Source organism: Chrysemys picta, chromosome 9 (assembly GCF_011386835.1).
Source record: "Chrysemys picta bellii isolate R12L10 chromosome 9, ASM1138683v2, whole genome shotgun sequence".
NCBI lineage: Eukaryota > Metazoa > Chordata > Testudines > Emydidae > Chrysemys > Chrysemys picta.
In genome coordinates this window covers 47246839-47273055 of record NC_088799.1, presented here as the reverse complement: position 1 = coordinate 47273055, position 26217 = coordinate 47246839, and the positions used below count along the sequence as shown (strand labels likewise).

The following is a 26217-nucleotide window of genomic DNA, read 5'->3' as shown; positions in this document are numbered from 1 at the left end:
TGCCCCTTGGAAGACCTCTGCGTACCCCTGGTTAAGAACCACTGCTTTTGATTATCCCCACTGATAAGAGGAAGTAAAGTCCTAAACCATAAATAGCTTTGGAGATCAAAAACAGCATTGTGAATTGTACCTGGAAGGCAACTGGAAACTAGTACAGACTATATGTCATAGGTATAATAAGACCCCTGTGTGAGCTACCACTTAGTCAGCAAACATTCACATTGAAGACTATTCAGGAAGAATAGTGCACAAGGATAGTCACATACAGAAAGCACTGCAGTAGTCTAGTCTAGCATTGACATAAGTATAGATACTTATAGTGAATTCTGCATTGTAAAGTAAATGGGGCTCAATCTCCTTTTGGGGGAGGGAGCACTCTTGGCCACTGCTGCTATCTGGGCATCCAAAACAAGACAATGAAATCAAAGTTCCTCAATTATAACCGTACTTACAAATGGTAAACATACTTCAAACCCTTCAACCTAATGGGCTATCAGCTCCGACACTTGCTATGTATGGTGTTTTTTCCTATCCACCAACATCACTGCCGTTATGTCTGTACGGAGCTTCAGAGATCAAGCTCCTAGGCCTTGCCTACACAAAGGGAAAAGTCGATCTAAGCTACGCAATTTGAGTTACGTGAATAGCATAACTCAAATCGACATAGCTTAGAGCTACTTACTGCGGGGTCCACACTATGCGACGTCGATAGGAGATGCTCTCTCGTCAACTCCCCTTTCTCTTCTCAATCAGGTGGAGTACAGGAGTCGCCAGGAGAGCAATCGACGGTCAATTTAGTGGGTCACTAAATCGACCGCCGATGCATCGATTGCCGCAGTGTTCGTCTCTGGTAAGTGTAGACAAGCCCTTAGTCAAGCTCCATTCTTGACAGACAATGGGAAAGACAAGTGACCAAAGCATCTGGGTCTAAATGTTATCAGCATGTCAATGGTACTGCAGCCCAAACCACTACTCCAGTAGTGGCCTCACATATACATTTTACATTTAACAGGCACAATGATGACAAAACCCAGCAATACTCTCCAAATACCAGCCTCTTAACAAAATTGTCAGCTATATTTTGATTTAATGACAAACAAGGCAGAGTAAAATCTATCTTGTTCTCCTATACCTGTATTAGCTTTGTACTGCTGACACTTGTTACAATTTCTGCCTCTTGTGAGAGCTATATTAAAATAGGGAAAAGATGTAGAGTAAAAATGATATTATTTTAAAGTTTTTGGTTTTTTTAAACCATAAAAGTCAGGCTTGAAAAATGTATTATTGCACATCCACTTGTCTAAAGACCAAGCCTACTAACCCCAGTGAAAAATACTTAGGCCTTCATCTAAACCACTCTGCCATAACCCCTGCAATTTACAGGAATAACACTTGTGTACTGTATTTATATGTAACTTGTTACATTATGAAAATATATTAACTAGCAAAACGACTATCTTCTTATCTTTTCTAGCTTCAATTCACATTCTCTTTTATTTTCTATCATAGATCCTGGTGTATTTTTTCTGCATTGTTTCAGTGTCTGTTTCCTTTTCACCTTCTTCCCAACCAACCCCTTATATCCTTTTCCCTCTCCTTTTCTGTACACTGTAATCTCTATCTCCTACATTGTTCCCCCCCCCAATCTCTCTTTCAGTACCCTACTTCTCTTTTCTAACTTATCCTATCAGCCTCTCTCTCCCTCTTATTTGCACACTTACCCCATCCATATCCAAACCACAGATACATACACTCACTCACCCCCACCCCTTTGAACATAAAGCTTGAAAATTTCACCAGATACTTAACAGCCAGAGGGCTAAAAGGCGGGGACTAAACTAAGATGAAGGACCCAGCTGTTCAAGATGAGAATCCAGGCCACCGATGAACAACTGGGAAACAGAAGGTACTAAGACTGCTAGCAGGGTGCTGTCACTGGATTCTACTTGAGGCTCCATTTTATTCTTCACCACATAGTAAGTGTCTGATAAATTTGAAGCCTCAAACCACCTCTGGCTGCTGAAGGAGAGAATTCTCTCTCTTGCATACCACTGCCCTCTTCCCCAATGCAATAGCTCCAGTATCTACCTCTGCTGCTCCTCAGAGCTCTCCCAAGCAGAACCAAAATAAAATTGACCTAATTCTTGTCAGTTTGACTAATACCACAGGGTGCTCATTAACATCTGTGAAAACTGACACAGCTGTCCTCAGTTTTTACTCTGCAGATAGGAAACCTCTGGGTGGAAGCACAAGTACTGGAGCCATCTGGGTACAGGCTACTGCAGAGCCTTAGTTTACCCTTGGTAAATTTTCTTTACAAATAGGCAACCTAGAAGATTAGCCCTCTCTTTGATTGAAAGCTTAGATTCATCAGAAGTCAAAGAGATCATCCAGGAAAGCTGGAAAACTGCAAAGTTATTTACAATATGTAAAATCAATTGCCTCATTCTTAACAATGTATGTGGAGAAATGTGCCTGAAATCAAACAATGCTAAAACCTTTTCAGCATTTAAAACAACTACAGCGTTTTACATTAGGTCCTTGTTCTAGCACAGTGCCTAAAACCCTCACTATTAGCAAGACCAGAAACATTGCTGGGTCTGAAGATCCCTGTATGTTGCTTCAAATGGGAAAGGTTCGCCATTGTTCCTTTCCTGTTATTGTTACAAACTGAAAGCTTCCGTGCCAGGAAAACCTTTTCCTTCATAAACTATCCGAAAATAAAAATACACTAATCTGAGCCTGTCTGCAGACACCGCCTGCTTCAAAAGAAATGTATGGAGCCTTAAGAAACATTCCAACAATCCCATTCCCTTTGTCTCAGAAACCTACCCAGGTATCCCAGCTGTTGCCCGTGTCTCGTCTTTCAGCAGTGACCCTGTGCCACTCAGCCGATCCTGCCGGCGTTGGTAAAGCTTAGAGGACGCCAGCCCCCGAAGTCTCATGCCAGCCATAGCACCCAATGCCACTGTGAAGGGGAGTGCAGAAAGACAACTGGAGAGAACAAAAGCACTGAAATGTCAGTGAGTCACTTTCCTTCTGGGAGTTTCGCTTATTTCTCAGAAGTGCTAAATCAGGATAGACAGAATCCTGCCCAAGTGCTGCTTGTTACCCATCATCTGCCATTCTGTTACAATTCTAACAAACCAGATTCTTTTGTTCCTGTATCCCACTGGTATGACCCACTGAAGCCAGTGGGTAGGATCGGCACCAGACATTAATTCTGTGTCAGATTTGCACACAGAATCTACACATGCTCCATTTTCCAAGAGATGAATTTAAAAATCTCATTCTTCAAGTAACTTATCCACTTAAACCAATAATGCTCCTCAGTCAAACCAGAACAGAACAACAGTAAAAAAGCAAAAGAGGTCAGTGATCTCCGAGCAAAGAACTCAGTCCTTTACTGCAGACTAATATCAGATCCTGGCTACTCTAAGTTGGTCCCCTGCAAGATGGTGCATCATACAATATGAGGTATGCATGATGTTTATGATGTATGTATGATGTTGCAATCAGCAGAACCCTTCACTCCATGTAGATAAAGCATACCCCCAACAGCGAAAGCATGAAGATTCTTGCTCTCCAGATACACTGTAGTCTGCAAGAGTTGCATTCCGTGCAAGATCAGGAAGCTGAGAAAAGGAACATACTTTACATTCCAGCCTCCAGAGCACTCACTCTGCTGGGAACTGAGCAGGGTTTCAGCCAGGCGCCCACCCTTTACACCACTCCTGCCTCCCACCCTCTAGAGGAAGAGAGGATCACATTACACAAATGGGACTAAAAATATTCTGAGACCACAAAAGTTGATTCCTTAAAGGAACAAAAGAACAGAATAGAGGATGACAGGAACATCCAGGCTAGAATATCATCACATCAGAAGCAGCACAGTCCAAGAAAACCAATCCAAGGGCCATTATAATCTATGATTTATTTATTTTACAATAAGACGGGATTTTCAAGGAAGTAATGAAATATTACATATATCATATCTACAGTCTGGCAAGCTCTAGAAATAATATGAGAGGAATGATTTGCACAACTATTTAACAGGGAGTGACCAACAGTGGTCCCTTCTGACATTAAAATTTATGAGAGAAGTAGTTTATACTGGAATCCAAAAAAACAGGCAGGGATGAAGAACATCATCGTTTCAAAGAGAAGAAAGCAGCAGCATCCTCACCTTCAGTTCCTCCTACCTTTCTTCAAGTATTTCAGACTGCCTGCACCTACAGGTGACCTGCAAAGAATTTTTTTTAAATTGCAACTTGTGCATTTTTTATATTATTTTACTTCTTTATGATGTATAATGAAGACCTGATTTTTTTAAATTTTCAAAATGGCATTTTCTGCTTGCTTTTAACTTTAGAAATATCAGGTATGCCAGCTCTGATCTTTCCTGGTATTGCTGAAGGATCTCCTAGGATGTCTTCGTCTTGGAGGATGTATACAGTAGATCTCTTACCTTTAATTGGGGGTGAAAATGTCAAATAATTAACAAGTGTGTTCTTTTTTCAAAATGTTAAAACCCACTTAACTTTAAGACTAATCAACTGTAGGAACACACAGCTCCCGAATTGCTAGTTCACGGCTGCGGCACACTGCGCCCGTGGCTGCAAGGCCGGAGCGGCCTACACCCCCACGCCTGTGATTAAAAAATTTATTGGCTGACCTAATCATCACCCTCGCTGCTCGCTTTCACGTGCACAAGATATGACCTTGTTAAGTCATGTTGATGAGTATTGTATGCTCCTCCTATGCGCAGAAATTCAACCACTTATAAGTGTTGTAAATAGAAAAGTAAGATAATAAAAACCCCAGAGAAAAGTCCCTGGGAGGCTTTTTCGGCTACCACGACCTGGCGCTCTGTCTCCTTCCTTTTTCGTCGCCACATCTGGTGACCCCGACGTGATCCCCCCTGCTCACCGGCTGGATACGCCGAGTGCATCTCTGCGGCCGTTTGCCGCCCCTGATTCGTGAGTGGGGGGGGGACTTTCCAGTGCCCAGAAGGAGCACGCAAGGGAGTTACAAAAGATTATACGGCAACGATCATGTGTCGTTGTCTCGGTCGCTCATATCGAGGACCTTCTAAGGGAAATAGATCGCCAGTGCCCCTGGTATCCGGACTGCGGGTCGTTGCGGCTTCTTGATTGGATACGGATTGGGACCACCCTCTATAGTGAACCCCGTGCCCCGGTTCAGCACCTGCTGCTCTGGCAGCGTTGTAAGGAGGCGCTGGAGGGGGTCGGCCCCGATGGTCCCAAGCCGGTCTCCCTTTTGCCCCCAGGTGATGGACCGCCCCCCTCTTACCCGCAGCTGACCCTCCCTGCGCCGCCGCCCGCGGCGGCGCTCCCCCCGCCCACCTGTCGGTCGGGGGGGCGTTGTCGCTGCGGCGGTGCGGCGAGCGTGTGAGGCCGGTCTCTTGACCGACGAGGAATCCAGCTGTGGGTTTGAGGCGTTTCCCGTCTCTTGGCGGGATGACGGTAACGGAAGGCAGATCGTGGACTGGCAGGCACTCCCCTATTCGGTTCTGCGCGAGCTCCGCAAGGTGGTTCGCGAGACCGGGGTGCGGTCTACTTTCACCCTGGGGAATCTTGGAAGGTGTGTTGAACGGCTATTGGTTAATCCCCCAAGACTGGAAAGATGTGTGCCGCATGGTGCTGTCTCCCGCGCAATACGTTGTGTGGGATAGCGAGTACCAGTGAGAGGTGCTTGCGGCGGCCGCACAGGGTGGGGGGGCCTATCTCGCTGAGCAGTTATATGGCACGGGACAGTTTTCGACCATCCCCCAGCAGGCGGTGGGAACGCCACAGGCCGCTTATCCCATTATCGGTCAGTGCGTCCGTCGGGCGTTTCGTAGGGTCCCCGCTATGGGCGAGTCCTCTAAGTCTTTCGCGGTTACTCGGCAGGGTGCCGCCGAACCGTTCCATCAGTTTATTGACCGCCTCCAAGAGGCAGTCCAAAGGCAGATCGACAACCCGGAGGCCCAAACTGAGCTTATGAGAAAGCTGGCTTATGAAAACACCAATGCAGATTGCCGCCGTGCAATGCAGGCAGTGGTCGGGCGCCCGGAGTACACCCTGGCACAGTTGCTACAGGCGTGTGCTGACGTAGGCACTCAGACCCATCAGATGGCCTTATTGGCTGCTGCCCTGCACAAGGGGCAGAAGCCTCAGGGGAACTGCTTTAATTGCCAAAAGCCCGGGCATTTTCGGCGGGCGTGCCGGGCCCCCGGGGGGGGGGGCGTACCGAAACAAACCCCAAGCAGGCCATAGGCCCCGCACGTTGTGTCCCAAATGCAAAAAGGGCTACCATTGGGCGACGCAGTGTCGCTCAGCCGGGGGGTGACAACCGGGCCCTAACAACCAGTCAGGACAACCCCCCGGGAAACTCGTAGTTGGGCCTGCAACCAGCCCGAGGCCAAAGGCCGCGCCCCTCTCCGTGCACGATGTTCCCGCCGCCACAAGGGGCAGTACGGGGATTGACCTTGTCAATCAGAAAAATATGGATATAACTCTCCCTGGGGAGGTCCTCCTTATGCCGTCTCAAATTCAGGGCCCGTTGCCGGAGAGCACGGTGGGCCTTGTTCTGCCCCGCTCGTCTGCCAGCAAGCAGGGCTTGTTTGTGGTGCCTGGGGTGGTGGACTCGGACTATGGTGGAATTATCCACATTCAGCTGTGGAGTCATCTGCCAAAACAACTGTTTCAGGGAGATGCCTGGGCACAACTTATACTTGTGCCCTACTCCCTTCCGGCAGGGGGAAGAAACGTCCCCCGAACCGGCGGTTTCGGGTCCACCAGCCAGCGCACTATTCACCCACAAGTAGCAGCGGTCGTTAAAGACATTGGATCACCCCAACCTAAACGTGTTTATTGCCTCGACGATCAGCCGTTCGAGGGTGTCATCGACTCTGGGGCAGACGTCACCGTCATCGCCGCCGCGCAGTGGCCCGCCCATTGGCCCACGGAGCAGGCTCCAGCTGTCTGGGGTGTGGGCGGGGCGCAGGACTCGCAACGGAGCGCCCGATGGTTGGAGGTTAGGGCGCCCCAGGGCACCCGCCGCGCCCGTATCCGGCCCATCATTCTCCCCGTCCACCTCAACCTGTGGGGCCATGATTTATTAATGCAGTTTGCTGCCACCATCCATATTGATGATTAGGCGTACGGCCCTCCCCCTCTGTTGGCTCACTGACGAGCCCGTCTGGGTTGCGCAGTGGCCGCTTCCTTTAGAAAAGCTGGAGGCCCTCCAGTACTTGGTCAATGACCAGCTACAGGCAGGGCATTTAGAAGAATCCACTAGCCCATTTAATACACCCGTATTTGTTATTAAAAAGAGATCTGGTAAATGGCGCCTCCTGCAGGATCTTCGCGCCATTAACAAAATTATACAGCCTATGGGTTATGTTGCTAATGTTCTTAAGTCTCTTCCAGGCTCCTATGTGTCGCCCTCCTGTGATGACAACCTATTGGCCCTTTTTCTCACTCTGCAACAGTTCTTTTCCGTCCACCTCAGCCCCCGCAGCGCATGACCTGGGAACAAGTTAAGGCCCTCTCATTGCAGGCCGAGCAGTTGCGAGTGCAGCAGCAGCTGGAACCTACCGCAGAAAATTATCTTGTGACATTACTAGCTTGCCTTAATGCTAACTTGCTCCTTATTTTGTGCATACTAAGAGGTTTTTTGCTGGCTCCTGGTTGTCAAGGTGAGCCCCAGATAAAGCAGCAGCTGCAGTTTAACATATGGGGTCCTAACTTTGGTCCTTGGCATTTCACTGTGCTGCTTTGTTCAATGTATACCTAGCCTGGTAGCACTGTGTATGCGACCCTGCGAGGGTGCCCCGTCTAAACACCGCTTTTAAAACAAAAACGGAGGGAATGTAGGAACACACAGCTCCCGAATTGCTAGTTCACGGCTGCGGCACACTGCGCCCGTGGCTGCAAGGCCGGAGCGGCCTACACCCCCACGCCTGTGATTAAAAAATTAATTGGCTGACCTAATCATCACCCTCGCTGCTCGCTTTCACGTGCACAAGATATGACCTTGTTAAGTCATGTTGATGAGTATTGTATGCTCCTCCTATGCGCAGAAATTCAACCACTTATAAGTAAAAAGAAGAACAGGAGTACTTGTGGCACCTTAGAGACTAACAAATTTATTAGAGCATAAGCTTTCGTGGACTACAGCCCACTTCTTCGGATGCATAAGTTATAGTCCACGAAAGCTTATGCTCTAATAAATTTGTTAGTCTCTAAGGTGCCACAAGTACTCCTGTTCTTCTTTTTGCGGATACAGACTAACACGGCTGCTACTCTGAAACCACTTATAAGTGTTGTAAATAGAAAAGTAAGATAATAAAAACCCCAGAGAAAAGTCCCTGGGAGGCTTTTTCGGCTACCACGACCTGGCGCTCTGTCTCCTTCCTTTTTCGTCGCCACAATCAACATGTTTTAGAACAGTCTGACTAAAAATCCCTTCCACTCTCAAATGCTCAGCTTTCAGACTGTCACTATTTCACTGGCACAACAGTCATCACAGTCTTTCACACTAGACAGAACCTGAACATCTAATGTAAAAAACAAATGGCAATGGAAGGAGAAGCTTTCAAAATGAACCAAACTATTATTTAAATCTTCTTTTTTTTTTTTTTTTTTTTAGAAAAAGCTTTAGGGCTCTCTTTATACCTCACAAGCTAAAAAGGGCTCCAGCCCAGTTCTCCACCATCCCCACATCTGCAGGTCACCTTCAAGAGACAGGACTGATGTCAAAACCTTATTAACATATCACTGTCTGAGACTAAACTAAAGAGAAGGCTGCCACACTTTTCTTAGGCATAGATGAGTAGCTCCCAAGAGAAGCAGCTCAATGATTGTCCAATAAATCTCTCAGGACTTTCCAGTGAGTTAAAATTTACTCCGCTAGCCTCAGAGGGCAGGTTTAAATAGAAAGATAAAAATAAGATTAAATTAAAAATGCATTTTTCAACCCAGAAGACCAAGAGTGGTTGTTCATAATTCAGACAGACAAGCTCTGCATTAGTGCTCTTGTTTGCAGTCACAATTCTTCTTGTAATTACTGAGGCTTGCTATGTCAGTATAACTATGTCGCTCAGGGGTGTGGAAAATCCATTCCTCTGAGCAATGTAGTTAAACTGATATAACCCCCAGTGTAGACAGTGCTATGTCAAGGTGAGGGCTTCTCCCATTGACATAGCTTCCACCTCTAGGGTAGGTGGAGTACCTACACCAATGGGAGCAGCTCTTCCATCTGCATAGGTAACATCTTCACTGCTGCTACAGTGCTGTAAGTGTAGATAAGCCCTGGCCCTCCATCTTCCCCATCACACTCCACTCATTTTACTTGCAATTACTTCATAAAGAGAATCATGTGCAAAGTAATATCTCCCTTTCCTTGTTAATAAAAAGCTTGTGGACAGATGGTTGCTTAAAACACACTTCATTATACTTTATATGTTGTGACAGACCCAGACCAGTGGGGTACAGGAGTCTGGTAGAGGGCAAATATACTGGTCACTGGATGAGTAGTTTTCTGTTCCCTGGGTGACCAGAGAAGGGGCTGCACTAGAGTAATCAGGAACCTGCTAGAACCAGTTAAGGCAGGCAGGCTAATTAGGACACCTGAGGCCAATTAAGAAGAAGCTGCTAGAATCAATTAAGGCAGGCTAATCAGGGCATCTGGGTTTTAAAAGGAACGCACTTCAGTTTGTGGTGTGAGGAGCTGGGAGCAAGAAGTGCAAGGTGCTGAGAGGGTATGCTGCTGGAGGACTGAGGAGTGCAAGTGTTATCAGACACCAGGAGGAAGGTCCTGTGGTGAGACTAAGGAAGGTGTTTAGAGGAGGCCATGGGGAAGTAGCCCAGGGAGTTGTAGCTGTCATGCAGCTGTTACAGGAGGCACTATAGACAGCTGCAGTACACAGGGCCCTGGGCTGGAACCTGGAGTAGAGGGTGGGCCTGGGTTCCTCCCAATTGACCTAGACTGTGGGTTCTCCCAGAGGGGAAGGTCTCTGGGCTGTTCCCTAACCCACATGGTGAATCTCTGAGGCAAGAAAATCTGCCAATAAGTGCAGGACCCACCAAGATAGAGGAGGAACTTTGTCACAATGTACATAGCATATTTCACCTGAGATTCTCAAATTGCCTCTCAAGTTTTAATTATGAGATTGTTTCTTTAAACAAACTAAACCCTAAAGAAAATAGGGTTCTCCAATCTTACTCTGTTCTAGTATCTTAGGATGTTACTTGTAACAGTAGCTGGTATTTTTGGCCAGAAGTGATTTTTAAATTGACTGTATCCTTTTAAACTTCGCACTGTTCACAGATCAGAATTTGTAAACAAATCTTACTGCCACTGATTAACTTAATGACTCAACTTTTCAGTGTTGTGGTTTAATAATCTATAAAATGATATAGCAACTAATTATGATTATATTCATTTTACAGATTAGTAAACCAAGGCAATGAGAAGTGGAGTCATTAAGTTAATCAGTGGCAGTCAAGATTATTATTCACATATTCCAGTTTACCCACCACAGTTATCTTTTTTTCCCTCTCATGACCCCAAATCCCAAAAATCTTTTGCATTCTCTGTTTCAGCCCAGGCCCTCCCACACTGTGAAAAATAATAAATGTAATATTTAAAAATGCATTGTTCAATATACAACCAAAGCAGTCATTTACAGTGATACTTTCACATTAAAAAACACACTTATTTATATTACTGAAACATGTAAGAGGTCCTATCATAAACCAGGACTCTGTACAGTGCCTAGCACAGTAAACAGACTGTCCCTGCTCCAAAGAGATTACAGTTTAAGTACCATGTATACATTCTTATTGTAATTTTAATTAATTGGACATTCCTCTCATGTTACCCCTCAGGTAATTAAATAAGGCTAATTACATTCAAAAAGTTATCTTCAATACTACAAGGGCTAGAACCATTTTTAAAATAAAAATTCAGTTCCCTGTTTTTTCCTTCTGCAATGCTTTCTTTTCTATCTGTCTTTGCTATTGATATAGCACCGATAATCATGGAACCTAGCAGCAGGTTATTTTGTACCCTCTTATTTGTTTTTTCTCTATCTCTTTTCCACTGTGTCAGCACTACCTCTTTCTCCGTCTGTTTAATTTCCTTTCTTCCAGTGTCACAGAACAAGATCATGCAATTTTTAAACCAAAAAGCTATTTATGGTATTTCTTAGCACCAGGTGTGTCCACACTGATCAGTATTATGCAGAAACTCAATTTTGGAATAGCTCATCTTGTTCTACTGTACTGGAATCCCAACAGCTCCAGAACTGAAAAAGACTGTAACTTGTCAGTACTATATATTCCAAAGAGACTACTATTTTGCAAATGTCATACAACACTTTGCCTTCATTAGTAATGCAGTGTAGAGCAGAGGTTCTCAAACTGGGAGCAGAGCATGGAATGTATTCTGGGGGTATATGAGAAACTTTGGGATTAAAAAAAAAAAAACCTTACTGCACACATTAAATCATAGACTATCAGGGTTGGAAGGGACCTCAGGAGGTCATCTAGTCCAACCCCCTGCTTAAAGCAGGACCTAATCCCAACTAAATCATCCCAGCCAGGGCTTTGTCAAGCCTGATCTTAAAAACCTCTAAGGAAGGAGATTCCACCACCTCCCTAGGTAACCCATTCCAGTGCTTCACCACCCTCCTAGTGAAAAAGTTTTTCCTAATATCCAACCTAAACCTCCCCCACTGCAACTTGAGACCATTACTCCTTGTTCTGTCATCTGGTACCACTGAACAGTCTAGATCCATCCTCTTTGGAACCCCCTTTCAGGTAGTTGAAAGCAGCTATCAAATCCCCCCCCCCCATTCTTCTCTTCTGCAGACTAAACAATCCCAGTTCCCTCAGCCTCTCCTCATAACTCATGTGCTCCAGCCCCCTAATCATTTTTGTTGCCCTCCGCTGGACTCTTTCCATTCAGAGCTGGGCAGCTGGATCTCTGAAGGCAGCCACCCAGTTCTGAAGGCGGCACCGCCACCAGCAGCAGCGAAATAGGGGGACAATACAATACCATGCCATGCCACCCTTACTTCTGCGCTGCTGCTTGTGGCAGCGCTGCCTTCAGAGGAGAGCACCTAGCCAGCAGCCGCCACTCTCTACTCTGCCTTCAGCGCTGGGCAGCCAGAGAGCAGCAGCTGCTGGCTGGGCACCGAGGTGAGGGGAAACTACTACAGAGACAAAGAAGTGGGGGCATGATCAAATAAGTTTGAAAACCACTAGTCTAGAGCCGGTGCTGTGAAGTTGTTTGCTGGGGGTTGGAAGCCCTTCTATAGAATCTAAGGGCCCAATCCTACCAGGCACTGTGCTCACCCAGGACTCAATAATGCAAGGAGATGAGCAGACCTACTGACCTCTCACATGGTTAAAGTTAAGCTTATTCACTTCACAGGACTGGAGACAGAATGCTCAGCACATTGCAGGATCAAGTCCCAACTTCATTATTCTTTTAGGGAGAAAAAAACCCAGTTAACACAGAACCATAATAAATATTTGTCTTTGAGAATTCCCACAAAAGAATGAGAAACTGTTCAATGGCAGAGGAAGCAATGGAAGCCATGAAGTTATACATTTTCATAATTGACAAGTTTTCCAGGTTAATTTTTTTTTCAAAACGTTAAACAATAGGGCACCCACATGTCTGTGCACTTCACTATTTGGAGGCTCATGCCAAAACCCACTCTATATAAGAAATCCAAGAAATTAGCCATTTGTATTAACTTTGAGAGGGGAAGAAGGTAAAAATCCTACATTATTTTAGGGAACTACACACATTACAGTGGCTTGTGTACTCTGGAATGTTCCACAAAGCCTCATGTTCTATGCCACATTGTGGCACTGAAAACTATGTTGATGCCTTAAAAGGCAGGGCTCTGAATATGCACAAGACAATGGCACAAAAGGGTTTAATAAATTTATTACCATGATCACTGGATTTGGCAAACTGGATTGGATGGGTCGGGGCACCTAGAGCAGGGGTCTCAGGACAAATTTTTTGGTAGCCTCGGAGCATGGCCACCAACTCTTGCTGGTGGCCGCTCTCACACTTTTCCCTAAAATAGTTAATTAGCTTTAGGAAAAACTAATAAATATGCACATATACATGTCCAAATCATTGTAATTTATTTATTGCTAGTTAGTAAGTCTGTTGTGAAAATTGATATTAACAAACATGCAAGTACTGTATCACTTTTCACAGCAGACTTACTCAGCCTGCCCAAGCCTGGGGACAAATTAAGCCCTGGATGGGGGGGGGGGGGTCAGGGGAGGCAGCAGGGGCAATGGGGGTTGGTGGGTGGAGAGCTGGGGGAGGCAGTGGGAGGGTTGGAGCCTGAGGCCCCAAGGCCAGAGCCTGAGGACTGCCGCCACACAGCCAGAGTCTAGAGTTGGAACCCAAAGTCCTTCAGCCAGAACCTGCTGTGAGGCCCAAAGCCTGAGCCCCGCTGCCCTGAGAAGGTGGGGAATTCACTGGCTGCCTGCTCCTCCAGCGTTGTGCCCCAGGTGTCTCCAGATGGGGGCAGAGCCCAACCCCTGCTAGCAGTCCCAGCAATCAACATCAAGGCAGTGTGTTCAGGAGCAACAGGGAGGGAGAGGAGCCACTATTTTGCCACCCACCCCCACCCCATCACAGCCCAGGAGGCCGTGGCCACAAGAAAAGCCCCTGGTGGCCACATTTGAGAAACACAGAAGAGTATGGCACTCCTCAGGTAACTCAAAAAAGACAACCCACAGTTTTTTCAAATACCACAAAGTAACTTCCCTTGCCCCTAAACTTGAATGATCCTTGCCTCATGTGGAACATATCATTTTAAACATTATCACACACTGTACCTATATGACACAATCAGCTTGGTTCATAGTCTAAATTCTTCCCAGATTTACCTCCTCTCTCCCCAATGCCATTCAAGAGCTGGACAGATGCTCACCAACAATGCCAGAATTTCTAGCACTTTTAGCTTAATCCTCTCCTAAGTAAGTGGAATATATGCACAACATGTCCGGTATATTCACAAGTTATAAGAGCCAACACTGAGCCCATGAGGTAGCAGCAGTTGAGGTTCTGATACAAAAAAAAAAAAAAATCCCATTCTGTAACAGACTGGAGGAGGGCTAATATATATGCACCAAATACACCCACATATGCACATCAGTCTATCACAGGGGTCAGCAACCTTTCAGAAATGGTGTGCCGAGTTCACTGTAATTTAAGGTTTCCCGTGCCAGTAATACATTTTAACGTTTGTAGAAGGTCTCTATGTCTATACTATATAAATTAACTATTGTTGTATTTAAAGTAAATAAGGTTTTAAAAATATTTAAGAAGCTTCATTTCAAATAAAATTAAAATGCAGATCTTATCAATTTAGTGTGATCCTTGCCTGGGATCCTTGTCTGAGGTTCCAGCCACCAGCCCTGCTCAGCCCCCTGCCGGTCTGGGGTTCCATTCACTCAGACAGCAGCGGACTGAGCAGGGCCGGCGGGGGGCTGAGTGGCTCAATCCGCTGCCAGTCTGGGGTGTCAGCAGCACTCAGCCTGCTGCCGGTCTGAGGTTCCGGCTGCTGGCCCCTTGCCAGTCGGGGTCCCAGCCGCTAGTCCCGCTCAGCCTCCTGCCGGCCTGGGTGAGCAGAACCCCAGGCTGGTAGCGGGCTGAGGGGGGCCGGCATCCAAGATCCCAGCGGTGGGGATCCCGGCTGGCAGGAGCTGGCGCACAGAACCCCAGTCCGGCAGCGGTCTGAGCAGGGCTGGTAGCTGGAACCCCAGACAAGGATCCCAGGCCCTGCTCAGCCCGCTGCCAGTCTGGGCTGAGCGGGGCAACTGGCGGGCTGAACGGGACCTGTGGCCGGGACCTCAGACCGGCAGCGGGCTAAGCGGCTCAGTCTGCTGCCGGTCTGAGGTCTCGGCTGCTGGCACCACTCAGCCCGCTGCCAGCCTGGGGTTCCATTCACCCAGACCGGCAGGAGGCTGAGCGGGGCGGGCAGCTGGGACCCCGACTGGCAAGGGGCCGGCAGCCGGCATCCCAGACTGGCAGCGGACTGAGCCACTCAGCCTCCCGCTGGCCCCGCTCAGCCCGCAGCCGGCTGAGTGAATGGAACCCCAGGCCGGCAGCGGGCTGAGCGGCTCAGCCCGCCGCCACTCTGGGGTTCCGGCCGCCGGCTCCTGACAGCCGGGGTCTCAGCTGCCGGCCTGCTCAGCCCGCTGCCGGCCTGGGGTTCCTTGCGGGTTCCCAGGCTAGCAGCAGGCGCTGAGTGGGGCTAGCGGCCGGGACCCTGGCTGGCAACAGGGCAGCAGCCGGAACCCCAGAGCGGCGGTGGGCTGAGCCGCTCAGCCTGCCGCCGTGTGCCATCAAAAATCGGCTCGCGTGCCATAGGTTGCCGACCCCTGGTCTATCATCATCCACTGTACAAACTATGAACATTTACCCATATTTTAGATATGAGCACGTGATAATTATTTACAATATTATTCTTTCCAGTATCTCCACAATGAGCTAGGTACTGTACAAATCAGAGAAGACACAGTCCAAGTTTACACTCATGGCTTTCTCTATTCTTTGTACACCTCTACCCCGATATAAAGCTGTCCTCGGGAGCCAAAAAAAATCTTACCGCATTATAGGTGAAACCATGTTATATCGAACTTGCTTTGATCCGCCAGAGTGCACAGCCCCGCCCCCCGGAGCACTGCTTTACCGCACTATATCTGAATTCATGTTATATCGAGTCGCATTATATTGGGGTAGAGGTGTACTTAAAAAATAAATTCCCCAGACTCTCTTAACTGTTCTTAGCTGTGAAAAGAAGTGATGCTTAAAAACCACTGCAATATAGTAGGGCTAAGGACACTAGGATTCAGCAGGAGAGAATTCCTACAATGCACCATTTTAGAAGTTCATACTCATATTTAATGCTTTTAACCTTCAAACCACTTTACGAACATCAGTTAACTCTCACAATACTCCTTTAAAGTAAGTTCTTCATTTTACAAAGGAGAAAATTCGGAAGATCAGCTACATAACTTGCCTAAATCCTCCCAAAATGTTAGAGCTGGGATTAGAACTACCAAGCGCTCAGATTCTCAACTCACTTACACTAGTACAAATTTGCAGTAACTCTGCTGAGTCACGGTATCAAACTGGTTAAAGTGAGAGGGGAACTGGGCTCAAGATGTTCATCCAGGGCTGACTCCAGGCACCAGCTTACCAAGCAGGTGCTTGGGGCGGCCACTTCGGAGAGGGGCGGCACGTCCAGCTGTTCGGCGGCAAATTTGGCGGACGGTCCCTCACTCCTGCTCGGAACGAAGGACCTCCCGCCAAATTGCCACCACAGATCGCGATCGCGGCTTTTTTGTTTGTTTGTTTGTTTGTTTGGCTGCTTGGGACGGCCAAAACCCTGGAGCCAGCCCTGTGTTCGTCTGTCAGTTCTGCGCTCAGAACACCTACCTCCAAGACTCAGGGCCAACTGGGCAGAGCCAGCTGCCCAGACTCAGAGCAGAAGGGATCACAGATAGCAGCATTTTATTGGAGGAAAGATAATTATATGTATAAATAAGTAACAACTGTGAATTACATAACTGCAATTCAATCTCAAACTTTATAAACTGTGAGAGTAAAGCTCAAGTCACCAGAGCCCCACCCTGGAATTAAAGCTAGCTTTAGTTTAGACACTGGGGAAGTACTGCACACTTTACAAATATAAACACAAACCTTCATCATCTCCCTTTCTTGACCAACTCTCCCAAATCCTGCACTTCTCTCCTCCTACCCCGCCCTCTTTCCCCACCCCCAGGGCATATTTAAGGTCTTTGGTCCCCTGAGCACACAGTACAGGGCGCATGTATTGTCTTCTCCCGTTTCTGAATAAGGCTCTCGCCAAATGACACGCACAATACTCCAAACGGGGCAGCCGTTTGCAAGAGGACAGAAAGGCGCTGTGCTCCTCCACCCCTGAGTTTGGCCCCTCACCCCCAAGCGGAGCTCTTGTACAGCCCTCGGGTGTGCGCAGGCTGCGCTGCATGGGTCCTGCCTGCCCGGCCGCCAGAGCCCCTCAGGAACGCAAACAGCCTCCCCCTGCCGTCCCAGCCCCCGGGAAACAGCCCAGCTCCCCGCGGCGCCGCTCGCAACGCGTTTACACAGGTGTAGCGCCGCTGACTTCAGCGCAGCTACTTCGGAACGACCTTGAGGGCAGGGCGGGAAGTCGGGCCCGCGCTCGGCAGCTGCGGGGGAGAGGGCGGCGAGCCAGGGCGCCCCACGGGGAGCAGCGGGCGGCGGGTCCCAGGCAGGGGGCGCCCACAGGGCGCCCGGCCCGGTCGCAGAGCCCCAGCCAGGCCGACCCCCGCACCCGTCTCCCCCGCCGCCCTCGGGTCCGCCCGGGGCGAGTGACCCCATCCCGGGGGGAGCGCCCCGCTCTCCGTTACCTGCCCGTCATGGCGGCTCCTGGCCCGGCCCGGGCTCGGACGGGACCCAACGCCTGACACTGGCCGGAGAACGAGCGAGAGCCGGCGGCCAGCCCTGGAGAGAAACCCCGCCCTGCCCGGCAGCGGCCTCCCTCTGCTCCTCCTGTAGCCCCCTGTGGGCGGGAGCCGCCGCCCCGCTGGCTCCGGGCAGTCCCCCCCAGCTCCGCACATACATTTCCTATAAAGGGAATGAAACGAGAAATGATGAGACAGTAGGGGCTGGACCCGCCTCCGCCACCACGGGAGAAGGGGAGACACCGTCTAGGAACCAAACCATCCCCTGGGAACAACACCCCCCTGGGAGACACCCCCAGGAACCAGCCCACCCCCAGGGATCAACACCACCCCCAGAGAGAAGGGGAGAAACCCCCCAGGATTACCCCCCTCCAGGAGAAGGGGAGACACCCTCCAGGAACAAAACCACCCCCAGGGATCAACCTCCACCCCAGGAAACATCCTCAGAAACCAGCCCACCTCCTGGGAACAACAGCCCCCTGAGAGATACCCTCCAGGAACCAAACCACTCTCAGGGATTAATCCATCTCCCCCCCCCCCAGACACCCCCAGGAACCAGCCTCCCCCAGGGAGACACCCCCAGGAACCAGCCCACCCACCCCCCAGGGACAAGGGGAGATACCCCCCCCGAACCAGTCCACCCCCAGGATTTCCCAACCCCCCGGGAAGAAGAGGAGACACCCCAAGGACCAGCCCACCCTCCCCAGGGGTCAAACACCCCCCCCAGGAGGAGACACACCCTCCAGGAACCAAACCACCTTCAGGGATCAATCCCTCCCCCCAGGGAGAAGGGGAGACACCCCCCAGGATCACCCCCCTCTGAGGAAACGAGATGTACCCCAGGAACCAGCCCACCTCCCGGGATCAAACCTCCCCCTAGGGAGCACAGGAGACACCCTCCAGGAACCAACCCCCCCCCCGGGGGACATCCCCAGGAACCAGCCCACGCCCTGGGAACAACCCCCTCCCCCGGGAGACACCCTCCAGGAACCAAACCACCCTCAGGGATCTATACCCCCGTCCCTGGGGGCAGGGCCGGCTCTAGGTTTTTTGCCGCCCCAAGCAAAAAAATTTTGGCTGCCCCCCACCCCAGTCCTGGGCTCTCACCCCTCTCCCACCTGCACCCACCTGCCACTCCAGCCCTGGGCTCTCCCCCCCACCCCACTCCAGCCCTGGGCTCCCCACACCAGTGCTGACTCTGCCTGCTCCCTCTTCGCCTCCAGCCGGTCCAGTGCTGGCAGGGTCGGGGTAAGCAGCGGGGCTCCCGGGCCGCACCTCAGCCCAGGGTCCCTCCAGCCAGGGCTCCTGCCTCCAGGACCAGCCGGGACCCAGGAGGGCAGAGCCGGGGGACTGCCCCAGCAGGGGGCTGAGGAGCCGGAGCAGTATAGCCCCAGTGGGAGCGGAGCCCCAGAGAGTGGGAAGCAGGCCCTGCATGGCAGCACCCCGCCCTCCTGGGGACACACCCCAGGAACCAGCCCACACCCAGGGATCAACCCCCACCCTGGGGAGAAGGGGAGGCACCCACCAAAGATCAACCCACCCCCAGGGAACAACACCCCTCCAGATACACCCAGGAATCAAACCCTAGTCCTGTGAGGGGAGAAGACGACACAGACACACCTCCAGGATCACACCCTCCGCCAGGAGGGGAGAAACTGGGAACACAAAAACACAGCCAGTCCCAGGGATCAAACCGGTCCCCTGGTCCCCCTCAGTTAGGGGAGAGGTGAGGAGAGTTCTTTCACCAGTCCCTGGGGGAACAGCAGCTCCCAGAGCCAATTCCATGCAGCCTGATCAGAGCTCCGTGCCCAGGGAAATACAGGCCACATCTCGGGGGGTCTTCTGTCACACCCCAAGGACCCATGGGGGTCCCATATGGAGGGCAGATCAGCATTGCATGTGGCTAACACTGTTGTAAGCATTGCAGAGCATGCTGGGAAGGGTTAAAGGTGTGAGTGAGGAATGGAAGATTCCTTTGCAGATAGCTAGAGGCCAAGAGGGGGAAAGAAGGAAGAGAGCAGAGAATGGGTTAACTTGGCACTTTAGCTAGCTCCATGCAGAGATAAGATGCTGGCCCCGGCCCAAGGTCATGGGCTTGACGAGAAATGTACAGATGAGAAATCTACAACTGCCCAGTCGTGAGCAAAGGAGAACTAAGTGGAGCAGAGCTGCAAAGATAGCAGCGAAAACAGAGCGAATGAGGCAGCGACGGTGAAGGCCAACAGAAGGGAAAACAAATTCTCCAGAGCCGGTGTGTTTTGGGCAGCTGAGAAGGCCACAGCAAGCCGATTGGGACTGGTACAAAGAGCACCAGGCACAGAGGGCCCTGGACGACACCCCCAAAGGAACCCAGGACTTAAAAACCCACCCGAGAGCTGGAGCACTTCGAAGATTACAGCGGATTCCCCAGACGACCTGGGCCCAGGGCAAGAACTCCCGTCCACCCCACCCCCTCTTCTTCTTACATTACACCCAGGCCTGGCCAGTCTTGGGTAGTGCATGTGTGAGTATGAAAGTGGGTTAGGGCTTGGGGCTCTAATGCTTTCTTTCTTCCCCTGAGTGACGTGGGAGCATTCCCAGCTCTCTGTGCTGTATTTTATTACTTTATTAATAAAGCTTTAAAGTTTAAACACTTGGTATGTTACGTCATCTCCTCCCCAAACGATCCTGCGGCGTCAGCCTGATCACCTGACGCTCCAGGCAGATTGGTAACAAAAATCTGTCACACTTCCCACATGCACCCCAGGGTGCTAAGCACAGAATTACAGTTCCCAAACTATTCTTTATGCCCATCATATCCACTTAGTGGCTGAAGATCTCTTCCTGGGGTCCATGCACAGAAGGGATTTGAGAACCTAGCAGAAGGAGGTTGATGTGTGAATCTGTGAGGGAATTTTGCCCTTCCAGAACTAAAAAGTTTGAAAACAGGTGGAGCTGCCATAATCCCAGCTTCTCTCCTCCAAGAAGTAACCCGTTTCCCAAAGTCAACTGATGCTGTACAAAGAGAATTGCTATGCTGACATGGGTAATGACAGAGGCTCCCTCCAAAGTTGCAAATTCATTGACTCCTGACTCCATCTAGCAACTTTGAGAATCTAACTGTGTGGAAAATGCTGATTTGATAGCATTTTACACTCACTTTCCATAGGTGTAAGTGACTCCACACACTGTTTTCTCCAGGAATTGAAATTAGAAAGGGTGTTCGAATTTACAGGGAGGGTTGGAAAATTACTAAATTGTCAACACTGCATGTAACTAGTTGACCACTGGGAGGAGGGATGGGGGAGTTCAGAGGGGTGTAAGGAAATCAGGTCCACAAGATAAAGAGGAGACTGAGGGCATGTCTACACTACAAAATTATGTCGACCTAAGTAATGCTGGCATACAGCTGATGCAGTAATTAAATCACTTTTACATGTCCACCCTATGCTCCTTGTGTCGGCGGTGCACGTCCTCACTAGCAGTGCTTGCATCGGTGGAGAGAACAGTGCACCGTGGGTAGTTATTTCATTGTGCAACTCACCACCATCTAGAGCAGGGTGTTTTGGGAAGGTTTTGCAATGCCTCACGGGGATGAGATGAGTCGCAAAGGGGTGACAGGGAACATGTTTTCAACGTCCCATAATACGGTGTTCTCCATTCCATAATTTTATCTGCATTCCATAACATTTTGCACCCCTTTTCCAAATACCTGCAAACCTGTGTGTCCCTCCTAGCTGTCCGCTATCTGTGTCAGAAGTATGGATCCTGCACAACTCTGCACCATTGAGATAAGTGTTGCAAGCACAGGGCACCTGATCCTGTAGTATTTTTGCAGAGCCATGGGCAACATAACAATTCCTTAGAGACTAGATTGCTGTGAGACATAAAAAGAAACAATTCAAAGTTGTTGCCATTCGTGGAGCAGCTGGAGACAATGGAGCTCTGGTTCTGGACCCAAGAAACAAGCACTGACTGGTAGGACCACATTATTATGAAGGTCTGGGATGATGAGCAGTGGCTGTAGAACTTTCGGATGTACAAAGCCACATTCCTGGATGTGTGTGCGGGGCTCACCCCAGCCCTCCAGTGCAATGACACCAAAATGAGAGCTGCACTGACAATGGAGAAGTGAGTGTCAATCGCTCTCTGGAAGCTTGCAATGCCAGATTCCCAACTCATCAGTCAGGAATAAATCTGGAGTTGGTAAATCCACATAGGGGCTATTGTGATGCAAGTGTGGAGTGCCATTAATCACATCCTGTTATGAAGGACTGTGACTCTGGGCAATGTGCAGGACATAGTGGATGTTTTGCAGCAATGGTGTTCCCAAACTGCGGTGGGGCAATAGATGGCACCCATATCTCTATTTTAGCACCAAACTACCTTCCCACAAAGTACATCAACAGAAAGGGCTACTTTTCTATGGTCATACAAGCATGGGTGCATCACTGGGGGGTCACTTTGCTGACATCAATGTGGGCTGGTTAGGAAAGGCACATGACAAGCATATCTTTATACGTTCAGAAAGCTGCAAGCAGGGATTTTCTTTCCAGGCTGGTGGATTACCATTGGGGACATTGAAATGCCAATAGTGATCCTGGGAAACCCAGCCTACCCCTTATTCCCATGGCTCATGAAGCCATACTCTGGCCACATCAACAGCACCAAGGAGCATTTCAACTACAGGCTCAACAGATGCAGAATGACAGCTGAATGTGCCTTTGGCTGTTTGAAAGGTCACTGGTGCTGTCTAGTCAAAAGATTGGACCTCAGTGAAAAAAATATCCCAATGGTTATAGCTGCCTGCTGTGTCCAGCATAATATCTGTGAAGCAAAGGGGGAAGAGTTTCTGCTGGGGTGGAGGTGAACCAGCTGTCTGCTGATTTTGAGCAGGTGGATACTAGGGCTATAAGAAGAGCTCAATGTAGAGCTATTTGACTCAGGGCGGCTTTGAAATACCATTTCAATAGTGAGCCACAGTGATATGTGTTTCTGTAGTGTGCTTTACCTGGCATTGCTCTTTTGCACTCTGGTATGAACCTTGTAATGAGTGCTCTGTGTGTAGTAATATAACATTGCAAATGCACCATTGCTGTTATCTGTGAATAGTGTCAGCCCCAGCCTGCATATGTTGTGAACTATTAAAGATGAATTAAGTTTCCAGAAATGGACTTTGATTCCAAACCCATACAGACAGACACATTTATAACTGAATAAAACATAATAAATAAAGGGAAAATAACTTCTAAAGGGGAAAGAACAGTCATTTCGATTTCAGAACATAAACCAAACGTGTCTTTCACAGCTCAGAGTATGTGCGGCTGTGATTGTCTGTACTCCCCTGGGGTGGAGTGGTAGGGGTCATGCAGCAGTCCAGGATGCCATGTGAAATGTGGCAGGGAGGGGGATATAAGGAGGTGCAGTTCTTTATGGGCTTCAGAGGGAAGCAAGCATGGGACTTTTGAACCTGAAGGTCAACAAGAGTCTGAGGCAGAGATGTTTGCTGCTTGAGAAGCGCCAACATCTTTTGTTGTATGTCCTCCTCCTTTTCCTGCAGCTTTCTCCTCTCCGCTCTATCCCTGCCCATGCTGTCCGCGAGGATGATCTTCCAAGACCTGTGGCTTGATATCCAAAGCAGCAGACGCTTGCAGGATCTTTTGGAACTTGTCATCCCACATCCTCTTCTTGCTCCTCCTTATCTGGTTGAGTTGCTCTGCTGGTGTGGATGGAGAGACCCTCAAGGCCACATTTCCAGTTGCAAAAGATACAGTGCACAGAGGTACTATTGTGGTTGTATTCACGAGATGAATTGAAACTGGGCATACTGAACTCACTCCCCTTTATCCACACAAGTTGCAAGCACTACATTCTCACTTCTCCTTGGGATTCATTGAGCATGGTGATAGTCCAGTCATGGTGACCATGGCCCTGGGTGGCTGGGGGTGTTGGGGAAATAAGGGGGGATAGCTCACAGGCATGAGTATATGCAGACAGGGCAACTGAACTGAATACGGGCACTGTTTTCCATAGGCACTGGTGATTTTAGCTGATATCTCACTCCTGAAGGTAACGGAGGCTGAAAGGAAACAGCTCCTGCTGCAGACTGGGGCCATAGGCTGTTAGCTTGTGTGCTGCAGTGGTGCATGTTGAAGTAATTTCTGGGTGGCGCAGGAAAATGTCATAGCACAGTGGAAGAAATAAGGCAGCCCTCTGCAGAAACCTTCAACAGAGGATTGCAGACTACTTCCATGAAAGTTTCCTCGAGATCTCTATGGAGGATTCACGGGATATCCCGGTGCACATAAACAAACTGTTCTACAGGGCCCTCTCTGCCTAGCTGAACAGGTGAATGAGAAGCAGACAGCAACTCTACCTCTGTTGGTTATTTCACTACCTCTTCTAGCATAAGTAAAAAAGAATAAAGCAACAGATGTGTCCTACTACTTTAGAGTTTCCATCCCTGCAATTTCAAAGCAAACTGCACATTTACTACAGGTTCCTTCCCCTGCATCATGCTCACCCGTGCTGGACTGTAGGGACTGTCTGGACTGCCAGAATTCTAAAACAGGTCCTGGCTTGCTGCGCCACTGGATCCCCCCGATCACCTGTTCCCCATACTCTTCCCCCTCCTCCTTCCTTGCTGTTCACAGTGGAGGCCTATGACTCATTATCTACAGGGCTCTTGGGAGTGGTGGTGGGGTCTCCTCCGAGGATGGCATGCAGTTCTCTGTCAAAGCAGCACATCTGAGGCTCCACAACAGAGTGATTGTTAGCCTCCCTTGCCTTCTGGTACCCCTGCTGCAGCTCCTTGGCTTTCACGCAGCACTGCTGCTGGTCCCTTTTGTAGCCCTCCTCCTCCATGCCCCAAGCAATCTGCTTGTATATGTCAACGTTTCTACAGCTGGATCGGAGCTATGCCTGCACAGCCTCTTCTCCACACAAACCCAGGAGACCCAACTCCTCCTGTGCAGGGCCGCCCAGAGGTGGGGGGCAAGTGGGGCAATTTCCCCCAGGCCCCACAGGGGCCCCACGAGCCCTGGCGGTGGTCCGGGTCTTTGGCGGCACTTCAGCGGTGGGCCCTTCAGTTGACCTGGGTCTTCGGCAGCATTTCAGCGGTGGGTCCTTCAGTGCTGCCGAAGACGGGGAGCGACTGAAGGACCCGCCCCTCCCCCCCCACCGCCGCAGACTTGGAGCGCTGCCTGGTGAGTACAGGCGCCGCAGCTCCCCCGCTTTGCCCCAGGCCCCCTGAATCCTTTGGGCGGCCCTGCTCCTGTGCACTCCAGGCAGGAGCGCGTCTACAACATGAAGCCAGCATGGTCAGCTGCGCAGTTGCTAGGCATGTTCTAGAGTTGCTAGATGAGCTCTCCAAGCCCGGCAAACAGGAAATGCAATTTCAAAATTTCATGGGGCTTTAAAGGGGAGTGTTGGCTTCCTGGGTACCTGGCCGCTGGGCAGCGGAGATCAAAATGGGACACTGTGGGACACTTTCTGGAGGCCACTAACAGGTGATGTAAGTAACACAATGTCTACACTGACACTGCATAGATCTAATTATATCACTCTAAACTCTATGCATAAGACATAAGCTGTGTTGTGTCGACCTAACTATGTAAGTGTCTACACTAAAATTTTGCTCCCGCTGATGTAACTACCTCTCTACATCGACTTAACTCCACCTCCACGAGAGGCGTAGAGTCAATATCAATGTAGTTAAGTTGATTCATTGTCAGTATAGACACTGCATTGCTTACATCAACTGTTACTGGCTTTTAGAAGCCATCCCACAATGCCCCACACTGACAGTACAATCGGTACTATTGCTCCTGGTGAGGTCGCACACACCCCCATACAAGGAGTGGACACACAAAAGCGATTTAATTACTGCAGCAGCTGTATGCCAACGTAATTTAGGTCAACATAATTTTGTAGCTTAAACATGCCCTCAGGTTCATAGCATGCTGCTGCTGAGGACAGAAGAAAACACTTACAGAAGACTCTTGCAGGATGATTAGATTGTGTCTCAGGCTGTCAAGCTACCAAATAGTTATCACTTAAGACAGCTCAAGCCACCCTTATTCTCTTGTACTAATGTTTGAGCTTTGCTTAGTGAGATAGAAATGTATTGCACCATGTTATATCATGATGTGGTAAAGCAATATCACAATGATCTGGCCAGGGGGAGGAGTTCCTGTCCAAATCCAATTTCTATTTTGTACTAATTCCCTGCAAGCTAATCAGGCAGGATTTGACAGACATCAAAATAGGATTTTTCTGAAAAATTTCAGGCAGGTGATGGCAACTCTACGCTCACTGAATTTCATGTTATGTAGAGCTGTCTTGTTTGAACCATTTGGCAAAAACCTAGACTTCTACTGACTAAACAAGGCTTTGATTGTTAAACCTGATTAATTAAATGGGTACAAAATGTGTCAGAACTTTCTTACTTCTGTTTAGCTTTAAGTTGATTCAGAATAGTTTTAAATAGGTTTCATTATTAACTGCAATATGCCACTCAGACTGAAATAAGAATGTTCACACTGATTTAATAGAACAAATTTAACTAAACGAGTGTAAGTTTGTAGATAGAAAAGCCCTTACACACTCAACCTATTTATTTTAGGTACTTATATGGCCCGTTACCACAGTATCAGAATATTGTGCAATATTTAATGTTTTTATCCTCACAATTCCCCTGTGAGATACGGATTATCCCCAT

At 49.1% G+C, this 26217-nt stretch overlaps 1 protein-coding gene across 13 annotated transcripts in view; it reads right to left on the bottom strand.

Annotated features, from left to right (window-relative positions):
- The window catches only part of LIMS2 (LIM zinc finger domain containing 2), a 56909-nt gene extending 39231 nt beyond the window's left edge, over positions 1 to 17678 (bottom strand). The window contains exons 1-2 of one of the 13 annotated variants that reach the window (XM_042853511.2): positions 17466 to 17619; positions 12407 to 12498 (exon numbers count right to left, since the gene is read on the bottom strand). Coding sequence is in view for 6 of the 13 variants with exons in the window: in XM_065556100.1 (XP_065412172.1) it covers positions 2833 to 2954 (122 nt within the window). In the remaining 7 variants the exon portion in view is untranslated. Of the gene's footprint in view, positions 1 to 467; positions 590 to 2832; positions 3699 to 12406; positions 12499 to 17465 lie in introns of those variants that run through there. The other 12 variants (XM_065556105.1, XM_005286409.5, XM_065556109.1 and 9 more) reach the window with 12 other exon arrangements.
- Positions 17679 to 26217: the final 8539 nt, after the last annotated feature.